A 23,915-nucleotide genomic window follows, 5' to 3' on the forward strand; every position below is an offset into this window, starting at 1 on the left:
TTTTAGGGGCCTGATAACTGAAGGCTCTGCCTCCCGTTCTGCTTTTAGGGGCCTGATAACTGAAGGCTCTGCCTCCTGTTCTGCTTTTAGGGGCCTGATAACTGAAGGCTCTGCCTCCTGTTCTGCTTTTAGGGGCCTGATAACTGAAGGCTCTGCCTCCCATTCTGCTTTTAGGGGCCTGATAACTGAAGGCTCTGCCTCCCATTCTGCTTTTAGGGGCCTGATAACTGAAGGCTCTGCCTCCCATTCTGCTTTTAGGGGCCTGATAACTGAAGGCTCTGCCTCCCATTCTGCTTTTAGGGGCCTGATAACTGAAGGCTCTGCCTCCCATTCTGCTTTTAGGGGCCTGATAACTGAAGGCTCTGCCTCCCATTCTGCTTTTAGGGGCCTGATAACTGAAGGCTCTGCCTCCCATTCTGCTTTTAGGGGCCTGATAACTGAAGGCTCTGCCTCCCATTCTGCTTTTAGGGGCCTGATAACTGAAGGCTCTGCCTCCCATTCTGCTTTTAGGGGCCTGATAACTGAAGGCTCTGCCTCCCATTCTGCTTTTAGGGGCCTGATAACTGAAGGCTCTGCCTCCCATTCTGCTTTTAGAAACTCTGGGAACCACAAGGAAACCTGCAGCCTGAGAGCAAAGTGCTCTGTTGGGGAAATATCCAACTGTGAGATCTTTAAGATCTGATGGAGCTCGGTCATTAAGAGCTTTAAATGTGAGGATAAGAATCTTAAATTCTATTCTGAATCTAACAGGGAGCCAATGAAGAGAAGGTAAAGCTGGAGAAACATGATCTCTGCTGTTAGATCTCATCAGAACTCTGGCTGCAGGGTTTTGGATCAGCTGGAGGCTTTTCAGAGAATATGTGGGGCTTCACTTCCTGTCCCCTCCTGAGCAGTGGTTTAGAGTTGCTTCTAATAACTTTAATTGATGACAACTTCTTGGTTATTTTTAGATAGACTGATGACTAAATCTTCAAGAGTGGGTGAAGCTGCTGAAGTGTAAAAACGGGTCAGGACGCTCTCACTCATCCTTCGTCTTTCACGTCTTTAGATCAGCGTCTGATGATGTGGAACAATGACTCCAGATGATCTGCTCAGCCCTGGATCAGGGTGTAATCGTCTTAATTTAAAGCGTTGCTTGTCCAGATGAGTCACAGCAGCCTGTTTGTCATCCAGGCTCACTGACTGATAGATGAAACGGATGAGTTACAATTCAAAATACCAATCCAGGGATTTTTTTTCCCCAAGTTTATAAAAATGTTGATACGATCAAACAGCCAGAGCTCTTCAAGATGTTGTTCCACATGCCCACGCATCGGTTTCTTTCTGAAACACTGAAGTCTTCACCTCACTATGAAGGGCCCTCAGATGACTTGGATGAATCATCTCTGGCTGCAGACAGATTGCAAGCCCCACAACATCGTCCTTATCAGGGCAAGTAACACCCTTTAGGGCAGAGAAATGAAAAAAAAGAATGAATTTCATCATAAAAGTGGCTAAAAATAAGCTGTAGAGGAGCGAGAAAACAACAAATACAACCAAGTTGTCACAGTCTGACCGACAGGAGACAGGAAGAGGAGGAAGCCACATAAAGAAATGGGACAATTTTATTAAAAAACAAAACCAAAAGAGCTTCTGGAGCAGGAAGATAAAGAAAAGATAGAGCATGAACCAGGGCATGGAGAGTGTTTACAGTGTACTGGGAGGGATGAGTGGCTACAGGTGCAACACAGAACAGGTGCTGAGACGGAGGAGCTCTGAGGACAAAGGCTGGCAGCAGCAGGGGAAACCAAACCCAGACCAGAACCAAGGGCTTGAAAAACTGAACAGGATTAGCAGGAAAAAGGCTCAACAAGAAGCAAAAATTACCTACAAGAGGAAGAAGCTTTAAGCTAAAGCATCTCAGGATCCCTCAAAGAAAACCCCCATTTTTGGAGACGCACCGATGCAACGTGGTGATGGGCCTGAGCTTTTTCTTTTCTTTTTCTTTCCATTCTTTCATCTTTATCTAAAGTCTTGCGTAACACCAATAGGGAGAGATAGTCAGCCTGGATTTACTGTGACTTTATATCAGTATATTTCATATTTAAGTGACTATCTGACTCTCAGAAACAACACGATGCAGATTAGAGGTGGAAAACCTTTAGCCCCACACATTTTATTCCATCTTAACATCATTACTGGTTAATGTTTTTGGGAATGAACACAGAGAAGCCAAAGAGTTGTTTTATTTGAAAGGAGGGATTAAGGGATTTATATAATCTGCTTCTGAAGAGTGCAGACGTGTCTCTGCTTCCTCCTGCTGCTTTATTGCTTTATTCGCTTTTAAATCATTTTACTTCTTTCCACAAGTCTTGGATATAATTTTATTCTTTTTCTTTTAAGTGAACCAAGACTTTTTAAATCATTTTTATTCTTTTTTTTTTTACAATTTATCTGACAAGCCAGCGACTACAATCTGACTACAAGCTGTCGGACAAGAAATCTGTGCGCTACCAGGAAGGATTTTTGCCTTAGAAACTGAACTTACAACTTAAAGCTAAATGATTCTGTGTCTTTTCCAATAATCTGTAATGGACCTGGTGCTAAGTCGAAGAAACGGAGGAATAAAGTTAACAGATTTTCTCCTCTGTCAGAGTAACAGACAGAGAGACTGGGTTAGGGTTAGGGTCAAAGATACTCTGACATCACAAAACTACAACCTGAGGTCCCGGCAAAACACCAAGGGGTGAAGATACAACCAAGTTGTCACAGTCTGACCAACAGGAGACAGGAAGAGGAGGAAGCCACATAAAGGAATGGGACAATTTTATTAGAAAACAAAACCAAAAGAGCTTCTGGAGCAGGAAGATAAAGAAAAGATAGAGCATGAACCAGGGCATGGAGAGTGTTTACAGTGTACTGGGAGGGATGAGTGGCTACAGGTGCAACGCAGAACAGGTGCTGAGACGGAGGAGCTCTGAGGACAAAGGCTGGCAGCAGCAGGGGAAACCAAACCCAGACCAGAACCAAGGGCTTGAAAAACTGAACAGGATTAGCAGGAAAAAGGCTCAACAAGAAGCAAAAATGACCTACAAGAGGAAGAAGCTTTAAGCTAAAGCATCTCAGGATCCCTCAAAGAAAACCCCCATTTTTGGAGACGCACCAATGCAACGTGGTGATGGGCCTGAGCTTTTTCTTTTCTTTTTCTTTCCATTCTTTCATCTTTATCTAAAGTCTTGCGTAACACCAATAGGGAGAGATAGTCAGCCTGGATTTACTGTGACTTTATATCAGTATATTTCATATTTAAGTGACTATCTGACTCTCAGAAACAACACGATGCAGATTAGAGGTGGAAAACCTTTAGCCCCACACATTTTATTCCATCTTAACATCATTACTGGTTAATGTTTTTGGGAATGAACACTTCAGAGAAGCCAAAGAGTTGTTTTATTTGAAAGGAGGGATTAAGGGATTTATATAATCTGCTTCTGAAGAGTGCAGACGTGTCTCTGCTTCCTCCTGCTGCTTTATTGCTTTATTCGCTTTTAAATCATTTTACTTCTTTCCACAAGTCTTGGATATAATTTTATTCTTTTTCTTTTAAGTGAACCAAGACTTTTTAAATCATTTTTATTCTTTTTTTTTTACAATTTATCTGACGAGCCAGCGACTACAATCTGACTACAAGCTGTCGGACAAGAAATCTGTGCGCTACAAGGAAGGATTTTTGCCTTAGAAACTGAACTTCATGGTAAGAAGTCCACGACGGGTGAAAAAACTGCTACTTACAACTTAAAGCTAAATGATTCTGTGTCTTTTCCAAGAATCTGTAATGGACCTGGTGCTAAGTCGAAGAAACGGAGGAATAAAGTTAACAGATTTTCTCCTCTGTCAGAGTAACAGACAGAGAGACTGGGTTAGGGTCAAAGATACTCTGACATCACAAAACTACAACCTGAGGTCCCGGCAAAACACCAAGGGGTGAAGCAGCTGATTGTGTTCGTGGGTGGAGAGGACAGCAGAGAGAATCTGTCCGAAATCTTAAAGAAAGACTTTGAGAAACTATTTGAGAGTCTTGATAAAGTGGCGAAACCAACGCTCATCAGTGGACCAAAAAACTGCTTCAGTCGAACACATGGCTGCGTTTCATTGAGAACTTTCATCTTTTCTGGTCTGTTTAAAGCAGGGATGTCAAACTCCGGTCCTCAGAGCCGCTGTCCTGCAGGTTTTAGATGCTTCAACACACCTGATTCAGATGAAATGGATCTCTTTGAAAGATTATTAAGTTCTGCTAATGATGCATTGATCTGATTCAGCTGCATTGAAGCAGGAAACAGCTAAAACCTGCAGGACAGCGGCCCTCGAGGGCCGGAGTTTGACATCCCTGGTTTAAAGGAAAAGGCCCACACCTGAACAGAGGTGGAGTGAGACAACTGACGGATAATCTCCTCCAGAATGGGTCCGGACCGGGTCCTGTGCCGCCGCCGAGAGACGAGAGGAGCGAGAGAAGAGCTCCTGCCTCGCCACCCAGGGACCCAAGAAAGGATTCAACCACAGCAGCAAACTCCAGCCCTCGCCACGGCCCTCGCCACGGCCCTCGCCACGGCCCTCGCCACGGCCCTCTCCACGGCCCTCGCCACAGGCCCTCGCCACAGGCCGTGAGGCTTCTTGGTCACCTTGAAAACTTGGTGAAATCAGGGATTAAAATGGTTCCTCTCACGCCAAACATGGCGAGATCAAGAATTCTAATCTTATCCAGTTCAACTGCAGCTAATCTCAAACACGCAGCCCTCAACGTCAGATCTTTAAGTAAGAAATCATTCTGGATTAATACTTTTATTTAAAATAAACTCGCCTTGACCCAATAAAAACCCAGCTGATGCAGTCCTGGTTGAGTCCAGGCCACCTCACTTTGTGCTGTGTTCAGGGACAATACGCCCACCCACAAATGGTTATTCTGGGTTTTTTCATCATTTGAGTATGTGCCATTCAAAATGGAGATAAAACAATCTTCCATACTTTATATCACCGTTTACAAACCACCACAGAACTGTTTTATAGATGATTTTACTGAATTACTTTCATTTGTGAGCACTGCTTTTGGCTGTTTAGTCATAACAGGGGATTTGAATGTAGCCCATAACAAGCAAGCTAAAGAACTCACTGCTGTCCTTGAAATGTTTGGTCTAACTCAGCATGTCACTGAGCCAAGAATTAAGGATAAAATTTAAATATAAATATGTAGAATTTAAAAAAAGAAAAGAAAAAAAACCTTAATTCCACAAAATAAGAAAAATGCTTCGGTAAAAAAAGTGTTGAGTGTAGGGTATTAAATATAAGTGTAAAAATGTACAATATTAACAATATTATTGATGTTAGCATTAAGGTGCAGGTGAGTGAGTCCAGTTTAACGCTCATTGCTGAGCAGACGGATGGGAGGAAGCTTTTCCTCAGTCTCTCCGTGTTGGTTCTCAGGCAGCAGCACCGAAGCCTGATCTTCATTGGCTCCCTGTTAATTTCAGAATAGAATTTAAGATTCTTCTCCTCACATTTAAAGCTCTTAATGACCGAGCTCCATCAGATCTTAAAGATCTCACAGTTGGATATTTCCCCAACAGAGCACTTTGCTCTCAGGCTGCAGGTTTCCTTGTGGTTCCCAGAGTTTCTAAAAGCAGAATGGGAGGCAGAGCCTTCAGTTATCAGGCCCCTAAAAGCAGAATGGGAGGCAGAGCCTTCAGTTATCAGGCCCCTAAAAGCAGAATGGGAGGCAGAGCCTTCAGTTATCAGGCCCCTAAAAGCAGAATGGGAGGCAGAGCCTTCAGTTATCAGGCCCCTAAAAGCAGAATGGGAGGCAGAGCCTTCAGTTATCAGGCCCCTAAAAGCAGAATGGGAGGCAGAGCCTTCAGTTATCAGGCCCCTAAAAGCAGAATGGGAGGCAAAGCCTTCAGTTATCAGGCCCCTAAAAGCAGAATGGGAGGCAGAGCCTTCAGTTATCATGCCCCTAAAAGCAGAATGGGAGGCAGAGCCTTCAGTTATCAGGCCCCTAAAAGCAGAATGGGAGGCAGAGCCTTCAGTTATCAGGCCCCTAAAAGCAGAATGGGAGGCAAAGCCTTCAGTTATCAGACCCCTAAAAGCAGAATGGGAGGCAGAGCCTTCAGTTATCAGGCCCCTAAAAGCAGAATGGGAGGCAGAGCCTTCAGTTATCAGGCCCCTAAAAGCAGAATGGGAGGCAGAGCCTTCAGTTATCAGGCCCCTAAAAGCAGAATGGGAGGCAGAGCCTTCAGTTATCAGGCCCCTAAAAGCAGACTGGGAGGCAGAGCCTTCAGTTATCAGACCCCTAAAAGCAGAATGGGAGGCAGAGCCTTCAGTTATCAGGCCCCTAAAAGCAGAATGGGAGGCAGAGCCTTCAGTTATCAGGCCCCTAAAAGCAGAATGGGAGGCAGAGCCTTCAGTTATCAGGCCCCTAAAAGCAGAATGGGAGGCAAAGCCTTCAGTTATCAGGCCCCTAAAAGCAGAATGGGAGGCAGAGCCTTCAGTTATCAGGCCCCTAAAAGCAGAATGGGAGGCAGAGCCTTCAGTTATCAGGCCCCTAAAAGCAGAATGGGAGGCAGAGCCTTCAGTTATCAGGCCCCTAAAAGCAGAATGGGAGGCAAAGCCTTCAGTTATCAGACCCCTAAAAGCAGAATGGGAGGCAGAGCCTTCAGTTATCAGGCCCCTAAAAGCAGAATGGGAGGCAGAGCCTTCAGTTATCAGGCCCCTAAAAGCAGAATGGGAGGCAGAGCCTTCAGTTATCAGGCCCCTAAAAGCAGAATGGGAGGCAGAGCCTTCAGTTATCAGACCCCTAAAAGCAGAATGGGAGGCAGAGCCTTCAGTTATCAGGCCCCTAAAAGCAGAATGGGAGGCAGAGCCTTCAGTTATCAGGCCCCTAAAAGCAGAATGGGAGGCAGAGCCTTCAGTTATCAGGCCCCTAAAAGCAGAATGGGAGGCAGAGCCTTCAGTTATCAGGCCCCTAAAAGCAGAATGGGAGGCAAAGCCTTCAGTTATCAGGCCCCTAAAAGCAGAATGGGAGGCAGAGCCTTCAGTTATCAGGCCCCTAAAAGCAGAATGGGAGGCAGAGCCTTCAGTTATCAGGCCCCTAAAAGCAGAATGGGAGGCAGAGCCTTCAGTTATCAGGCCCCTAAAAGCAGAATGGGAGGCAAAGCCTTCAGTTATCAGACCCCTAAAAGCAGAATGGGAGGCAGAGCCTTCAGTTATCAGGCCCCTAAAAGCAGAATGGGAGGCAGAGCCTTCAGTTATCAGGCCCCTAAAAGCAGAATGGGAGGCAGAGCCTTCAGTTATCAGGCCCCTAAAAGCAGACTGGGAGGCAGAGCCTTCAGTTATCAGACCCCTAAAAGCAGAATGGGAGGCAGAGCCTTCAGTTATCAGGCCCCTAAAAGCAGAATGGGAGGCAGAGCCTTCAGTTATCAGGCCCCTAAAAGCAGAATGGGAGGCAAAGCCTTCAGTTATCAGGCCCCTAAAAGCAGAATGGGAGGCAGAGCCTTCAGTTATCAGGCCCCTAAAAGCAGACTGGGAGGCAGAGCCTTCAGTTATCAGGCCCCTAAAAGCAGAATGGGAGGCAGAGCCTTCAGTTATCAGACCCCTAAAAGCAGAATGGGAGGCAGAGCCTTCAGTTATCAGGCCCCTAAAAGCAGAATGGGAGGCAGAGCCTTCAGTTATCAGGCCCCTAAAAGCAGAATGGGAGGCAGAGCCTTCAGTTATCAGGCCCCTAAAAGCAGAATGGGAGGCAGAGCCTTCAGTTATCAGGCCCCTAAAAGCAGAATGGGAGGCAGAGCCTTCAGTTATCAGGCCCCTAAAAGCAGAATGGGAGGCAGAGCCTTCAGTTATCAGGCCCCTAAAAGCAGAATGGGAGGCAGAGCCTTCAGTTATCAGGCCCCTAAAAGCAGACTGGGAGGCAGAGCCTTCAGTTATCAGACCCCTAAAAGCAGAATGGGAGGCAGAGCCTTCAGTTATCAGGCCCCTAAAAGCAGAATGGGAGGCAGAGCCTTCAGTTATCAGGCCCCTCTCTGTGGAACCAGCTGCCAGTTTGGCTTCAGGAAGCAGACACCCTCTCTACCTTTAAGATCAGGCTGAAACGTTCCTTTTTGATAAAGCTTATAGTTAGGGATGGCTCAGGTGAGCCTGAAACATCCCATAGTTCTGCTGCTATAGGCCCAGCCTGCTGAGGGACCTCATCTGTCACACCTTTCCTCACTTTGCTCTCTTTTTCCCCCTGTTTAATTTCTCAAGTGATTTTATGTCCATGTGACATTATTGTGGTTATTAACTTGTGTTTCCCTGTTCCAGCAGGTATCCTTTGAATGGTGTTATGGTGTTTTTCCCCCCTCTTTTCCCTCTTTTCTGTCTTCTCAAACCCCAGCTGGTCCAGGCGGATGGCCACCCTTCCTGGTTCTGGTTCTGCCAGAGGTTCCTTCCTGGTTCTGGTTCTGCCAGAGGTTTCTTCCTGGTTCTGGTTCTGCCAGAGGTTTCTCCCTGAGTCTGGTTCTGCCAGAGGTTTATTCCTGGTTCTGGTTCTGTCACGGGTTTCTTCCTGGTTCTGCCAGAGGTTTCTTCCTGGTTCTGGTTCTGCCAGAGGTTCCTTCCTGGTTCTGGTTCTGCCAGAGGTTTCTTCCTGAGTCTGGTTCTGCCAGAGGTTTCTTCTTGGTTCTGGTTCTGCCAGAGGTTTCTTCCTGAGTCTGGTTCTGCCAGAGGTTTCTTCCTGGTTCTGGTTCTGCCAGAGGTTTCTTCCTGGTTCTGCCAGAGGTTTCTTCCTGGTTCTGGTTCTGCCAGAGGTTTCTTCCTGGTTCTGGTTCTGCCAGAGGTTTCTTCCTGTTAAAGGGAGTCGTTCCTTTCCACAGTCCCTCAGGCTCAGGACGGGAGATTGGACTGAAGACAAGTTTCGGTCCAATCTGTTGGTTTCCTTAGCTCGGATATTATTTTTTGAATTGGCTCCATATGAATTAATTGGATTATGATTACAATGAATTGAATTCCAATCGGCTTGAATTGGACTAGATTACTTAAGTGCCTTTAGATGACAATTGTTGTAATCTGGCGCTTTATAAATAAAATAGAATTGAATTGAATTGATGGCAGCAGGGAGCAGAGTGGATGCCTGAGGATCTTCTCGGCTCTCCACCTGCATCGTTTGATGTAGATGTCCTGCAGGTCTGGTAGGGTTGTTCTGATGGTCCGCTCAGTAGTAGTCCTAGTAGTCTGCTCTACCCTCCTAAGGGCCCAGAGGTCCTGTTTCTTGCAGCTGCACATCCATGAAGTGATGCTCCCACTCAAGATGCCTGTCTGTTAAACCCAAACCAGCAGTTGGGTCTGCAGTTGTTCAGTGGGAAAACTCATAAATGACAGAACAGGGACACAGTTTATGGAAATGATTAGGTTTGAGACCCCCCCCCCTACTGCTGATGATCTGTTGAATTCTTACACATTAAGTCTTTTAAATGCTTTGGATACCATTGCTCCTGTCAAGGTTAGAATGGTTAAAAGTAGGCAAAGGAGAAGAGAAGAGTCGGTCAGAAATGGGGCCGACACATGTCCCACCTGTCACTGAAAAACAATCAAAGAGATCATCGACATGCTGCCTTGATGAGTTTCCCACTAGATTGCAGCTGCAGGACATCCAGAACGCTGCTGCTCAGTCCTGACCAGAACCAGGAAATACGACCTTATTGGTCCAGAGCTCAGGTCTCTGCTCTGGCTTCCTGTGGCTCAGAGAATAAACTTTAAAACAGCTCTGCTGTGTACATCTCTGACATGTTAGAGCCATAAGAACCAGCTGGGACTCTGAGGACCTCAGGGGGGGGTCTCCTGCTGGTGCCCAGAGTCAGGACTAAAAGGTGAGGCTGCATTTCAGCTTTATGCGCTTCTCCAGGAATGACTTTCATCTCTGGGAATATCTGGGATATTATATCATATCTATTTCTATGTAGTTTATTGTTAGATTTTTATATAGTTTGTTATATCTTGATTTGTAAGTCGCTAAAATAACAATAAAAGCTAAATACATAAACATATGGTCATAAAGTCACATGATTTAATTGATCTGAACAAATTAATTTACCTAAACCTTAAAGATAATATTAGTTTCTTACCTATAGGCTGAATGTCAAAAGAAAACATCAAAGTTCACACTTGTGCAGTGAAGCAAAAATACGTAAATCTAAAATCCGCCATCTTAGATCACCAAAAGAGAAAGTCTTATCATGGACTGAAGGGGGGCTAAGGTCATAAAAACAGCAAATAACAAATTCCAGGCCTTTGGAATAAGGAAACACACCCAAAGGACAGCAAACCGGGATGAGGGGGCAGACTCAGGATCCTAAACCGAAGGTTAAACAGGCAGAGAGACGGTCGTCCTGCCGACCACCGAACCTGCTCGCATCAGCTGAACATACAGCAAACAACCTCCCCCCAACTGCCAGAAACAGCTGGTGAGCCACATAGTTTAATCTTTGCAGGCCAGAACTGACAAAAAGCACCTCAAAAAGCTTTTTTGGTTTGTTTCGCACCTTTTAATATCATTAGTGTGTCTTTAAGATGATTCTATCTTGTGTTTTATAGCCAATCTGAATGCTCAGATGAGTGAAAGGCAAATTATGTGGTTTGAATCTGCAGCCATCCTTCTTTGTTTGTTCTGGAAATCAATGCCTGTGAGTATTTTCCATTGGAAGAAAGACATTTATCTGATTATTCTGATACTATTTGGAAAAGTTCAGCTATTTCTTTCACACAAAGATCAAAGGCACGTTTTGTAGAGTTTAATTTGCAGCACTTGTGTCATGGCTGTATGTGTTTATATATATTTTGTTTATATTTCTACTTTTTGTAGTTTTACTCTGTTGGCATTTGAAGATAACTTGTCAATAAAGAAGACAATACATCATCTTCATCTGTCTGCTGTTCTTTAATCAGAGCAGAACAGTATGAATCCTCTTCATGCTGAGACTCAGTGTCTCTGGCAGCTCACCTCCGCGCTCTCAGGTGTTTTACAATCCTAAGTCTTTTCCGAGAAATTCCCCAACAACCTTTCGGTGTGTTTTTGAAGCTTTGTGCGTCATTAAAGCTGTTAAATAGCTGAACTTTTTGTATCAGCAGCTCAAACCCCGCTGAGGTGAGTCACACTAAATCATTTCTAAAACAATCGCACAATTATCCAGAACAAACCACGAAGAAGCGGGGCGCTGACTCATCAATGCCGTCACCGGCGTGCTCTGACTGACTCTCACAATGATGGATCCATTAGTCTGGGACTGTGAAACTGTGCTTCACTGGTGGATTTCTGCCATAAACACAGTTTACTGAATGAAATTTCAATGCATGGCTCCAACAGTGTAAAGATAACAGCAGCAGGTGATGTTGAGATGTGTTGTCGGTACATAATTTAAGCTATACAGAATAAAATTAAGAATTTAAAATATAAAGATATATGTAAACAGAAGAGGAATAGAAAAAAAACATCTAGGTTCCATCATTAGTTTAAGAAATAAAAGAAGCTCGGGTCATTTTGTGTTTTTTGAATGTTGAAGCCTCTGAGTTCAGCCCGAGGTTCACCTCAGGGGGCCAATGAGGACAGGGAAATGAACCGCGGTCCAACAGCACCACCTGCTGGACAGGTGGAGAAACGCCATTTAACTCTATCTAGCTTTATTTTATGTGTGGGATTTTATCACCAATATTTTTTATTTAAACCAACAGAAAACTACGGCGGGGTATTAGGGCCACATTTAAAAAAAATCAATTACCGTCACAGTTGAGGTTTTTTCGGTCGCAGTCTATGTTCATGTCACAGTTTAGGTTTTATTAGTCATGTTTTTCCTCTGCCACCTGGTTTCATTCACGTCACCTGCTTCTTTCACAGCTGCACCTCATTCACTGATCACTCCCACAGTATTTAGCCTCCTGATTTCCTCTCATTCACTGCAGAATCCTCACTATCCCTTCGTGCCACAGAGAGATAAGGCTGGTTATGCCTCATAGTCTTGTTCCTTTGTTTAGTCATTGCTCATAGTATTTATTCCATAGTCTTGTTTAATATTTATTCACAGTTATGTATTTTGAATCCGGCTCTGCCGCGCTTTGTTTTTGTGTGTTTTTTTAAAAAAAATAAACCCCTTTTTGAACTAAAAGAGCTGCATCTAGGTCCAACCTCACCACAGTTCCTGACAATTACGAGAGAATAAAGTCGTAATTTATAATTAAAACGAAAAAACTACGGCGGAGTATTAGGGCCACATTTTAAAAAGGCGAGAGTGCAACAGTTGGCATATAAGGTTCATTTAATGCTATAGGCTACACGGTAAACGTTAATTAAACGGTTCTGCTCACTGATAGAATATTTAAGACTTTATTCTCGTAATTAATTATCGTCATATTTAATAACAACTTTGATCTCGTAATTCCCCCCAAAAAATGTTTAAATGTGGCCCTAATACTCCGCCGTGGAAAACTTCCTATTAAACACATTTGTTTTATCATTATTGTTTTGACATTATGCTGCAGCCCAAGAGGGAAACTGAATTAAAGTCCAAATTGAGTTTATAACCTGCCAACACTGACACCTGCTGGCCAAATATGGCACAGCGTGATGAGATCTGCTGTCCAGCAGAAAATATTCTTGCTCTTCCAGTGATTGTCGTGACGTTTATGTCATTTCAGTTAAAGGGAACGAGAGTTTTTGCAGAAAGAAAGAGACAAAATGAAGATAACTGAGAAGTCAGCCAAAGCTATAACTTTGATTTGACAGATAAATACCATTAAGAATTCCTACAAAACGACTTTTTGATATTGTCTGGCCAAATACTGGCGTATAGATGCCATATAGTGATAGACATCGCATCCAGAAAACACTTTAACATTCAATTTGATCTCACTGGGACTTTTGCACTGCTCTCATTCCTGATTAAAAGCTTGTTTCAAGCAGCTCATTACCCTGAAATACAGTCAGTATCTCAGAGACAAACTGCTCTCCAAAATCAGTTTTTCACTCATCCCTTGAGTTAGGAGCCTTTTTTTCTGCCTGAATGGTTCATAGGTCAGAGTTCAGTGGCTGAACAATGAAAATGCTCAGGTACAAGGACTGAAAATGAGTTAAAAAGCAGAAAAACTCTGAAAGACCTTCAGAAAGCTGCAGAACTGTTGATCAGGACAAGATTACAGGAAAGTCTAGCTGCTTGGAGGGAAACTACAAGGAAATGAGGGCTGGATCAGGACTTTAGGACTGTACTATATATAGAATTGTATGTTTTGTCCACAACTGTAGTCTCACAAATGTCCCTTTGCGTATGTGTGTGCGTTTCCAGGAAGAAGACTGGTTGGTTTATGGCTGCATCATGTGGGTGAATGCCTTCTACCTTTTCTTGTTCAAAGCTCAAAGTCCATCTGACGGCCAGAGACGCTCCACAGAAACTCATACGCCACAAACTCCAAGAAGAATTATCCCACCAAAGGAAGTTCTTATTCCAGTAGAAGAAGAAGGAGAATATTGGAGAAATTCTCTGGATCTAAACTCTGAAGCTGAGTCTGCCTTCACACATGGATTGTACCTGAGGACAGAGCGGTTGGATAAAGTCGGAGATCACCGACTGACTGGTGGCCATTTTGGAGACGACACAGGTGTGTTTGAACAAACATGTCGAGCAGATCTGCTGTTTGTGATTTAACAGGATGGTTTCTCTGCTGCAGTTCAGGTGCGTTCACAGGAACTGGGAATGTTTGTTTAGCTTTTTAATGCAAGCGCTCCTCATAACAGAAGTATATTAATCACAAACAGGCCTCTTTACACTGATGTTGGACAAGGTTGCACAGGGAATTGGGTATTTTAATGTAGCTAAAATATTAAAAAATGGTGCTGAGGCAGCATTTACTGTGCAGAAACCAGCATTTACTGTGCAGAAACCAGCATTTACTGTGCAGGAACCAGAATTTACTGCGCAGAAACCAGCATTTACTGTGCAGAAACCAGCATTTACTGTGCAGAAACCAGCATTTACTGTGCAGAAACCAGAATTTACTGTGCAGAAACCAGCATTTACTGCGCAGAAACCAGCATTTACTGCGCAGAAACCAGCATTTACTGTGCAGAAACCAGCATTTACTGTGCAGAAACCAGCATTTACTGTGCAGGAACCAGAATTTACTGCGCAGAAACCAGCATTTACTGTGCAGAAACCAGCATTTACTGTGCAGAAACCAGCATTTACTGTGCAGAAACCAGAATTTACTGTGCAGAAACCAGCATTTACTGCGCAGAAACCAGCATTTACTGCGCAGAAACCAGCATTTACTGTGCAGAAACCAGCATTTACTGCGCAGAAACCAGTATTTACTGTGCAGAAACCAGCATTTACTGTGCAGGAACCAGAATTTACTGCGCAGAAACCAGCATTTACTGTGCAGAAACCAGCATTTACTGTGCAGAAACCAGCATTTACTGTGCAGAAACCAGAATTTACTGTGCAGAAACCAGCATTTACTGCGCAGAAACCAGCATTTACTGCGCAGAAACCAGCATTTACTGCGCAGAAACCAGCATTTACTGCGCAGAAACCAGCATTTACTGCGCAGAAACCAGCATTTACTGTGCAGAAACCAGCATTTACTGTGCAGAAACCAGAATTTACTGCGCAGAAACCAGCATTTACTGCGCAGAAACCAGCATTTACTGCGCAGAAACCAGCATTTACTGTGCAGAAACCAGCATTTACTGTGCAGAAACCAGCATTTACTGCGCAGAAACCAGCATTTACTGCGCAGAAACCAGCATTTACTGCGCAGAAACCAGCATTTACTGCGCAGAAACCAGCATTTACTGTGCAGAAACCAGAATTTACTGTGCAGAAACCAGCATTTACTGCGCAGAAACCAGCATTTACTGTGCAGAAACCAGAATTTACTGTGCAGAAACCAGAATTTACTGTGCAGAAACCAGAATTTACTGTGCAGAAACCAGCATTTACTGTGCAGAAACCAGCATTTACTGTGCAGAAACCAGCATTTACTGTGCAGAAACCAGCATTTACTGTGCAGAAACCAGAATTTACTGTGCAGAAACCAGAATTTACTGTGCAGAAACCAGCATTTACTGTGCAGAAACCAGCATTTACTGTGCAGAAACCAGCATTTACTGTGCAGAAACCAGCATTTACTGTGCAGAAACCAGCATTTACTGCGCAGAAACCAGCATTTACTGCGCAGAAACCAGCATTTACTGTGCAGAAACCAGCATTTACTGTGCAGAAACCAGCATTTACTGTGCAGAAACCAGAATTTACTGTGCAGAAACCAGCATTTACTGTGCAGAAACCAGCATTTACTGTTCAGAAACCAGCATTTACTGGGCAGAAACCAGCATTTACTGCGCAGAAACCAGCATTTACTGCGCAGAAACCAGCATTTACTGTTCAGAAACCAGCATTTACTGGGCAGAAACCAGCATTTACTGCGCAGAAACCAGCATTTACTGCGCAGAAACCAGCATTTACTGTGCAGAAACCAGCATTTACTGTGCAGAAACCAGCATTTACTGTGCAGAAACCAGAATTTACTGTGCAGAAACCAGCATTTACTGCGCAGAAACCAGTATTTACTGCGCAGAAACCAGCATTTACTGTGCAGAAACCAGCATTTACTGTGCAGAAACCAGCATTTACTGTGCAGAAACCAGAATTTACTGTGCAGAAACCAGCATTTACTGCGCAGAAACCAGTATTTACTGCGCAGAAACCAGCATTTACTGTGCAGAAACCACCATTTACTGCGCAGAAACCAGCAATTACTGTGCAGAAACCAGTATTTACTGTGCAAAAACCAGCATTTACTGTGCAGAAACCACCATTTACTGTGCAGAAACCAGAATTTACTGTGAAGAAACCAGCATTTACTGTGCAGAAACCAGCATTTACTGTGCAGAAACCACCATTTACTGCGCAGAAACCACCAATTACTGTGCAGAAACCAGTATTTACTGTGCAGAAACCAGAATTTACTGTGAAGAAACCAGCATTTACTGTGCAGAAACCAGCATTTACTGTGCAGAAACCAGCATTTACTGTGCAGAAACCAGTATTTACTGTGCAGAAACCAGTATTTACTGTGCAAAAACCAGCATTTACTGTGCAGAAACCAGAATTTACTGTGAAGAAACCAGCATTTACTGTGCAGAAACCAGCATTTACTGTGCAGAAACCAGCATTTACTGTGCAGAAACCAACATTTACTGTGCAGAAACCATCTCGGATGGAGGCGGTGGTTCAAATAACAAAGTCGCTTTTCCAAAAGTTTGGACTAGATAGTTGTTTTGCTTTAATGTTGATGAACATGTTGTGTCTCAGGTCACTTTGCACCAACTGTGATTGAGTTAGTTTTATTTACAGGAGTGTAAATGGATCATTAATAATGGTTTAATTCCATTAAGAAACCTGGGTTAAAGGCTCTTTAATCAGTGTTTGATGGGAATTATGATTCAATGTAATCAGGGCAGCAAAGGTCTGGTTATCTGCTTCTTTAGTTACACTTTGCAAACTGAAACTGTTATTTACACACTTTCTGCTGTGTGTTATTCAATCATAAACCAGCTTTATGTGAATATTCAACACATATCAAAACCCAGAGGTAAAAAATAGAAAATTTTAACCAATAAAAAAACTGGAAACTGTTCAAGAAGGTTTCTGAAAAAACAGCTTGAACCCATATTTGATTGAGCAGATTGTTGTGACATATTGTCCAACAAATAGATGGTGATTTTAAATAAAAACGTCTCTCAGCATCTGTTGTGTAGAGGTTCTGTTAAGTGGTCAGTTTGGCACACCTAAAACAAACCAAGCAGCTAAAACTGAGACAGATTCAGACAGAATTTACCTGAAGGTAACACTCTTCATGTTAAACACTGTGAAGCTGTTCTGCAAGAGCCCCGAAATGAATCTTGGAGCTTGCAAATTGTCAGAATGTGGGTCCCACAACGAAGCAGTGGTTGTGCTTTAGTGACATCTAGTGGTAAAGTTACAGATTGTAGCCAACTGTGATGGATAGCACAAGAACAGCAGTGACTGGGGGCCACATGCTGCTCCAGAGCCGAGGTTTGGTTTGTCCCTTCTGGGCTACTGTAGCAACTCAGCAGTAAAATGTTCCCACCCAGAGGAACCAGTCCTGCTTATAACTGTCACTTATGCCCATTCTGAGAAAATGAAAACACTGGGATTGTTATTTTCATGTGATTCTGAGCTAATTGAAGGAGTTCAAAACCTCTAATGTGACACGCTGGACCTGTGAGGGAGCAGCTCCAGTAAGATTTACAACGGCAATAAATTACGTCATTTCAATGTCATGATTTGTATATTTCAGAGTGCGCAGGGACACCTTGGATTTGAATAAGAGGACAGTTCACCTAGAGGACAATTATACACGGTACAGAATTGGCTCAGATGCTGTTTTTTAGTATAAAAAGTGTGGAAAATGTGCTTCAAAGACTCCTTCAGACTGCTCCAGCTACCTCTCTGCTGACATTACAGCCAAACTCAGTTTATTATTCACGTTAAACAGCATTTTTCACCCCAGAAGACATCAGATGTTGCTGAACAGTAACATCTTTCAGCTGATTTGTCATCGGTAAACTTTGTTGTTGTGTTCAGGGTTCACAGCTCTTGGTTTCAGTTCAGGTAAGATGTCAGGGACTTGAGACACAGTAAGTTTATTCATATTTCATGTAAAGGGCTTTCAGTCCTGAACACATATTCAGGGTATAACCTTGGTCTAAAGGTTTCGGTGCCCTTCATAAATGTCATCTGCTAACATCAGAATCTGTTCCAATAAAGTTTTATCTGAAAAAAATGACCCTGAACTGGATTAAGCAGGCATAGAAAATGGATGGATGGATAAAAAGTTACCAACTGGAGGCTAAAAGTCAGACATAAATCATCACTTCTCTTTTTCTTAAAGGATTTATTTGAACAGGCTGATATTGAATCTTTTCCTAAGAACATGAAATATTGTTTTATGTCTCTTTTTGTATGCCATAAAAAGCACAAAGTATTAGCAAAACTTCAGCTTTCGCCAAACATGGTCATCAAATCTTAAAAAGAGCATTTTTATCTCTAAATAAATTCACTTAGTGTGTTGGATTCAGTGTCACTTCCACTAATTCATTTATTTTCATATAATTATGAATTACTGAGTGTCAAACCTTTCACTCCTTTATAGCTTTTGCTTTACTGTCATTCATGTAGCAAAAAAGGCAATTATACAAAATAAAAAGTGAGATTTGTTTACAACAACAGGCAATCATTCCTATCTTTTTCACAGCCATTGCCAGTTATGCTCTTTACCATCTTTTAGATTTGAACCACTACAGATTATCGAACTGATTTCCCCTTTTAAAGCACCACTGAGTCACCCTCCAGCTATAAAACTGTCTGCTGATAACTTTGCTGGATTAGGTGCAATGACAGGCTAAAGAATTCACCCTTCTTTGGTTGAATTGTTGTAATCTGGCGCTATATAAATAAAATTTAATTGAATTTAATTGAATTTAATTCATACTGCTAACTCAGATAATCCCAACACACAGTTTTTATCTCTTTTCCATGTGTTTTTGTGATTAAAGAATAGTCTTTATCCTTCCTTTATGATTCAGTGCTCTCTGTGCGTTCTCAGTTTTATCATCGTTGATATCGCCAGCTGGGGCGCCTCCACGCCCCTCTGCCGCAGCGCCTCCTGCTGGGCAGCATGGAGCCTGCAGCCGGCAGACTGCCGATCCTTGGAGAGAATGAAGCCCTGCAGCAGTTCTTCTGCGGTGAGATGTTAATCCAATCTTTTCTGCTTTGTGTGCCTGGAGAGTAGAATCTGCTGAAGAGCGAGGTTTGAAAGATGTTCAGGGTCTTTGAGAATGTTCCAGTGACGTTGAGGAGGACCCAGGGGTCCGTGAAGAGGCTGAAATGGTCCTTATCCAAGATCTAGAGGTATTTAAACTGGTCTTTAAGAGGCTTCCGGAGTCCTTGAGAATAAAAGACCAGTTTTAATTGAGTCAGATTCATACCATCAAGGATATTTATGGATCTACTGAAGTGGCAGGTGTTGGTGGGAAGAAAGTTTCAGACGCATTCATCATCTTTGAGAAGATGTACTGCATTCTTTGAGGAGTTTGCAAAGGTTTGGGATGTTAAAGGCCTCATGAAGGGGCCCCAAAGGTCTGAAGAGGCTGAAGGGTCGTCAAGGGGTTTTCAGGGATATTCAGAATATTTTCTGGGACTGTTGAGGGCATTGCTTGAAGACACTGAAGTAGCATTTGAGCCAAATGTCTTTTAGGTTATTTTTTTGGGCTCTTAAAGATGTTCTGGATGATTCTGGCCAACACTGGTCACTTCTCATTGATTCAGAATGGGTTCAATGGTCTTCGAGGAAGATGTGAAACGACAACTTAACTGTGAGATGTTTTCAGTGATCCTTTGGAAAGTTCCAGGATCTTTCAAAGTGTCTTTGAAAGATCTTTCAAAATGAAGAAGTTCCAGATCTCTAGATAGGACTGAGGTCCCAGGGGGGCTTTGATGAGGCTAAAATGATCCTTTAAAAAACCCAGCTGCACATAAACCTGTTTTATTAGTCTTTTAGGGTTTTCCAGGGATGGAAAACCAGTCGTGTCATCTTCTTGGAAAGTTCAGACCTTTCGAGTTGTCCTTGAAGGCAACACTCCTGGTTTCTTTGAGGAGTTTTAGAGCATAAAACATAATTGTTCTGAAACCTTTGACCTGGAAAAACACAAACTTACTTACTGCCAGTAAGTTAACAGGCAGCACATGATCTGTATCTTTACCTATCACTGTACATGCGTGTGTTATCCGTGTTTAGTGACCATCAGACACGGTTTTTGGGGATAATGAGCATAACTTGGTGTGTTTGTGCAGGTCAGGATGTGAGTGGGGTGCTGGACAGCTCTGTAGACACCAGCATCCTGGAGCAGTACCTCAGTAACGACATGGACCCCAGCAGCTTGTACGACTCGCACACACAGACACGAGTTTCCATTCTGACACACTTTATCACACAGCTCGGAGTGATTAGGGCGCCAGTGCAACACTTACAGGCTCATTACAGGGAATTATTGTTCTTTATTGACTCATTTTGTGCTGCATTGGAAAATCAGATTGAAATCAGATTTTTTCTCAGATATAAAGTTGCAGACAGAGAATTCTTCTTCTTCTTCTCTCTGTTTTGAAGCGTAAAACTGCTGTCCCAGTTATATGAGCAGTGGTTATAACACGGGAAAGTATCAGTGTTGTTTCTGAACTCCTTAACTCTGTTACATAACATCCATAAATTCAGCACTGACCCAGTTGGTTATCAGGGAAGATTGTAAATACTAACGCAGAAGACTCTCTGCAGGATCAACATTTCACTCAACAGATAATCTACAATCCAAATCCCTCAGTTTTGCTTCTTTGTTTTGTTTCCCAGCATGCTCCCTGAGTCGCCTCCTGATTCCAGCTCAGAGGCCTGTTCACCTCTACAGATACAAGGTATCACTGACACATAGAGCCATGTGAAAAAGAACCTTTAGCAGCAGTAATTTAAAGGGATGGTTTTATGTGGGACGTTATCAGTCTCTCTCATGGTTCTGGAGGAATCTCGGCCCTCTTCTCTCCAGCGCTGCTTCAGCTCATTGAGGTTTGCAGCATTGGTTTCTGCACAGCTCTCTTAAGGTCCCACCACAGCATTTCAGTCAGGCTGAGGTCTGGACTCTGACTGGACCGTTGCAACACCTTGATTCTTTTCTTTTCCCCACATTCTGCTGTAGATCTGCTGCTGTGTTTGGGATCTTTGTCCTGTTGATGAGCCAGTTTCAGCCCAGCTTTAGCTGTGGGACAGATGGCCTCACATTTGACTCTAGAATACTTTGGTATCCAGAGGAGTTCATGGTGGACTCAATGACTGCAAGGTGCCCAGGTCCTGTGGCTGCAGAACCAGCCCAGATCATCAGCCCTTTAACATGCTGCCACATCATAAGTCATGTGGAGGAAACCAGACGATTTTTAATATTATGTCCTCATCTGTGAAACCTTAGAATTGAAAGTGGGTGTACTTTCTTTTCACAGGACTGACATGATATTAATCTATTCAGATTTTCCTGCTGCTGTTAAATGACCCCAACATGCTCTAACCCACAGTACAAGCTGACTGAAATGTGCTGCAATTACTCAGGTCACTGGGCTCAAAGTGTAACAAATAGGTTATAGTAAAAAAAGAGAAAAAATGCAACATAAACAAAAAAGAACTTGAAGACCATCAAACCAGATCTTGATTTCACAGCAAATATTTGCAAAAAAATCCAAGATCAAAGCATTTCTGAAGAGTTGTTGTTTGTGATCTTTTGTTTTTGGCAGATCTCAGTTATGAGCCGTCCTATTGGTCCACCCAGCCAGAGGTCTATGCACCCGAACCTCCATCTGCTTCATGCCACTTTAAGGACCAAGGCTCTGCTCCCTCCCACTCTGATCTGCTGACCCATGATCAGCTACGGGGTTTGGGCCTCACAAACACTTACATTAAGTCTCGGACTCCACCTGCCCCCCTTCATCAACACACACACCACTCACCCGAGCACTATCTGAATCCAGAGAGCTGTTCACAAGGTTACACTCCACCCACTCCTCCCTCTCCACCTCTACCTCCTGCTAATAGCTACGTTGCACCAGTAGCTAGCCAAGGCATGGTCCCAACTGCCCCCCCAGCCCCTTCAGACTGTTATCTGGGCCCTCCCTCCACCCTGCAAACTTGGTAAGCAACACAACAACGTAGGAAATTAAAAGATGGCATCCGTCAACATGGATTTATTCTACAGTTTAGCTACTTTGGCTCCATTGGTTACATGTGTGCATTAGCAATAAAATAGTGACCTCAGGACAGTGAGAAAATGGGGGAAAAGGAATTTGTAGGACCACAGGGACAAGCTTGTCAACACTACACTTTGGAAAATGAATTCTAAAGATGTGGATAACATGGAAGAAAGTGTAATCTTCATCAGATGGACTTTAGTGCTTTGTTTCTCTGTCCAGGGGTACCTAATAGCCTAATTTAACCTCTTTTTCTTGACCTCATTGGAAAACATCATGAGTTAAAGTAAAGATAAAGAGAAAGAGAAATTTGTGGGGACCCACAATGATGTGACACACATGTCTAATTCACTTTAGTCACATTGTTACACAGAGGCTGAAACTCCTCCTGTTTGTCCACATGAATCCCAGTCAGTGCAACTGGGTGAAATTTATCGAAGTTACATCAAGGAATTGGGGGATGTTATTTATTTAAACTCCTTTCCTTAGTGTTTGGAGAATTTAACCAGCTTTTTTCATGGCTGCTGCATACTTACTTCTGGACCATTTTACTCAGTTTGGGACCTTTCTAAGAGACTATTCGACTGGATACCTGCTCCTTAGAACCCACTGCACCACATATTTCCATATTTATATTACAAATTAGAATTATCTCTGATTTGTTGATGTCTATCTTTATAAAAAAGTTTACATCCAGCATTTTCAGAGTTGATGATCACCGGAGGATTTAAGGATCAAGGTTCATTTTAGCAGAATTTGACCGGTAATCTTTGGTGTGGTTCACCAGGAAATTAGAATTATCTGGTTTTGTCGTTAAATGATGACCAATTTCCATATTTCCTATCGTGAACCTTTTTTTTTAACCAGGCAACTGTATCCAATGTTGTCACAACTGATTTTACGCTCATCCCCAGTTCTCCGAGCAGCAAAAAAAGGAGAAGATCTGAGTCAGAGGAACCGTTTGCAGCAGTTGATGCGTCCTGCTGTGAAGGTGATGCGACTCATGGTGGTAGTGTGGGGGGTGTCAGCGGACTGGGCCTGATGCCTTCCCAACTGCTGACTTGGGAACAGTACAATCTGGGACAGTGGAGCACTTTATACGACAGGAGCTACCAGACACTGTAAGTACAGCACCAGCTGAATTATTCGTCAGTTATTGTGGAGGCATCCCTCTCCATGGAGCTTTCCACCAAGCTGCACATGCACAAACCACTTGTTCTGTGTTGCAGGTCTCCTCTTCCCTTCCACGTCGATACTGATAAAGGCTTCAACTTCTCCCCCACTGATGAGGCTTTTGTTTGCCAGAAGAAGAATCACTTTCAGGTCACAGTTCAGATAGGTGTAACAGCAGAGCCACATTACATAAGAACACCCAGCGGGCTGCAAGAGGCTGACCACTTCCAGATAAAAGTGTTTGGGGTTAAGGTGCGTAACCAACAGGAATACCCCAATTTTATATTTAGAACAAGTAATTGTACCTAGAATTAGATGATAAGATCCATGTTTAAAAAGGTTCAACATAAACACGAGAGACGAAGGGAAACTACTCTTTGTTGGGACCTGTGACAGCTGGATGAAGTGACTGTATTCAGCTTCTCTAAAGTGTTGTAGCTCCAGTTCACCAACTAAACCGAACTGACTACAGATTGGTTGCAGCTAATAATGAAACTACAACATATTTAAGAACACTGTATGTCTCCTTACAGCTGGAAACTCCCAGCCACCTGGTGACCATTGAGCAATCTCAACCGGACCGTAGCAAGAAGCCTTTCCACCCCATCAGGTAAAAGGCCCTACCTGCCACCAGCTCCTCCCGATGTTTTGAAATTGTTGCTTTTCCCTTCCACTTCACATGACTTTAGGGAACAGTTGAACATGCAGTATAAGTACAGCAAAGCATCTGTTTAATGATGTAGACAGAAAACGGTGTCATAATACAGGCAACTATGCCTGAACCCTCATCCTCTGTGAATACTGTCCTGTTGTGAAAGAGATATAAACCTGTCGGGTGGCAACACCCATTCCGACATGCAAACGTCCCGCCATTCCGACAAGGCTTTCAGT

The 23,915-nt window shown here is 43.3% G+C and overlaps 1 protein-coding gene across 1 annotated transcript in view; it reads left to right on the forward strand.

The window, feature by feature from the left end:
- The first annotated feature begins 2,865 nt into the window (after window positions 1-2,865).
- LOC140283271 (myelin regulatory factor-like protein) overlaps window positions 2,866-23,915 on the forward strand; it is a 39,961-nt gene continuing 18,911 nt past the window's right edge. Inside the window, exons 1-10 of the mRNA XM_072378004.1 lie at window positions 2,866-2,968; window positions 4,437-4,640; window positions 11,572-11,645; window positions 18,703-18,817; window positions 19,926-20,013; window positions 20,476-20,537; window positions 21,402-21,795; window positions 22,766-22,972; window positions 23,081-23,276; window positions 23,558-23,634. Of these exons, the coding sequence (XP_072234105.1) occupies window positions 2,866-2,968; window positions 4,437-4,640; window positions 11,572-11,645; window positions 18,703-18,817; window positions 19,926-20,013; window positions 20,476-20,537; window positions 21,402-21,795; window positions 22,766-22,972; window positions 23,081-23,276; window positions 23,558-23,634 (1,520 nt within the window). The remainder of the gene's footprint in view (window positions 2,969-4,436; window positions 4,641-11,571; window positions 11,646-18,702; window positions 18,818-19,925; window positions 20,014-20,475; window positions 20,538-21,401; window positions 21,796-22,765; window positions 22,973-23,080; window positions 23,277-23,557; window positions 23,635-23,915) is intronic.

Source organism: Leuresthes tenuis, unplaced genomic scaffold (assembly GCF_036924035.1).
Source record: "Leuresthes tenuis unplaced genomic scaffold, fLeuTen1.0.hap1 SCAF_23, whole genome shotgun sequence".
NCBI lineage: Eukaryota > Metazoa > Chordata > Actinopteri > Atheriniformes > Atherinopsidae > Leuresthes > Leuresthes tenuis.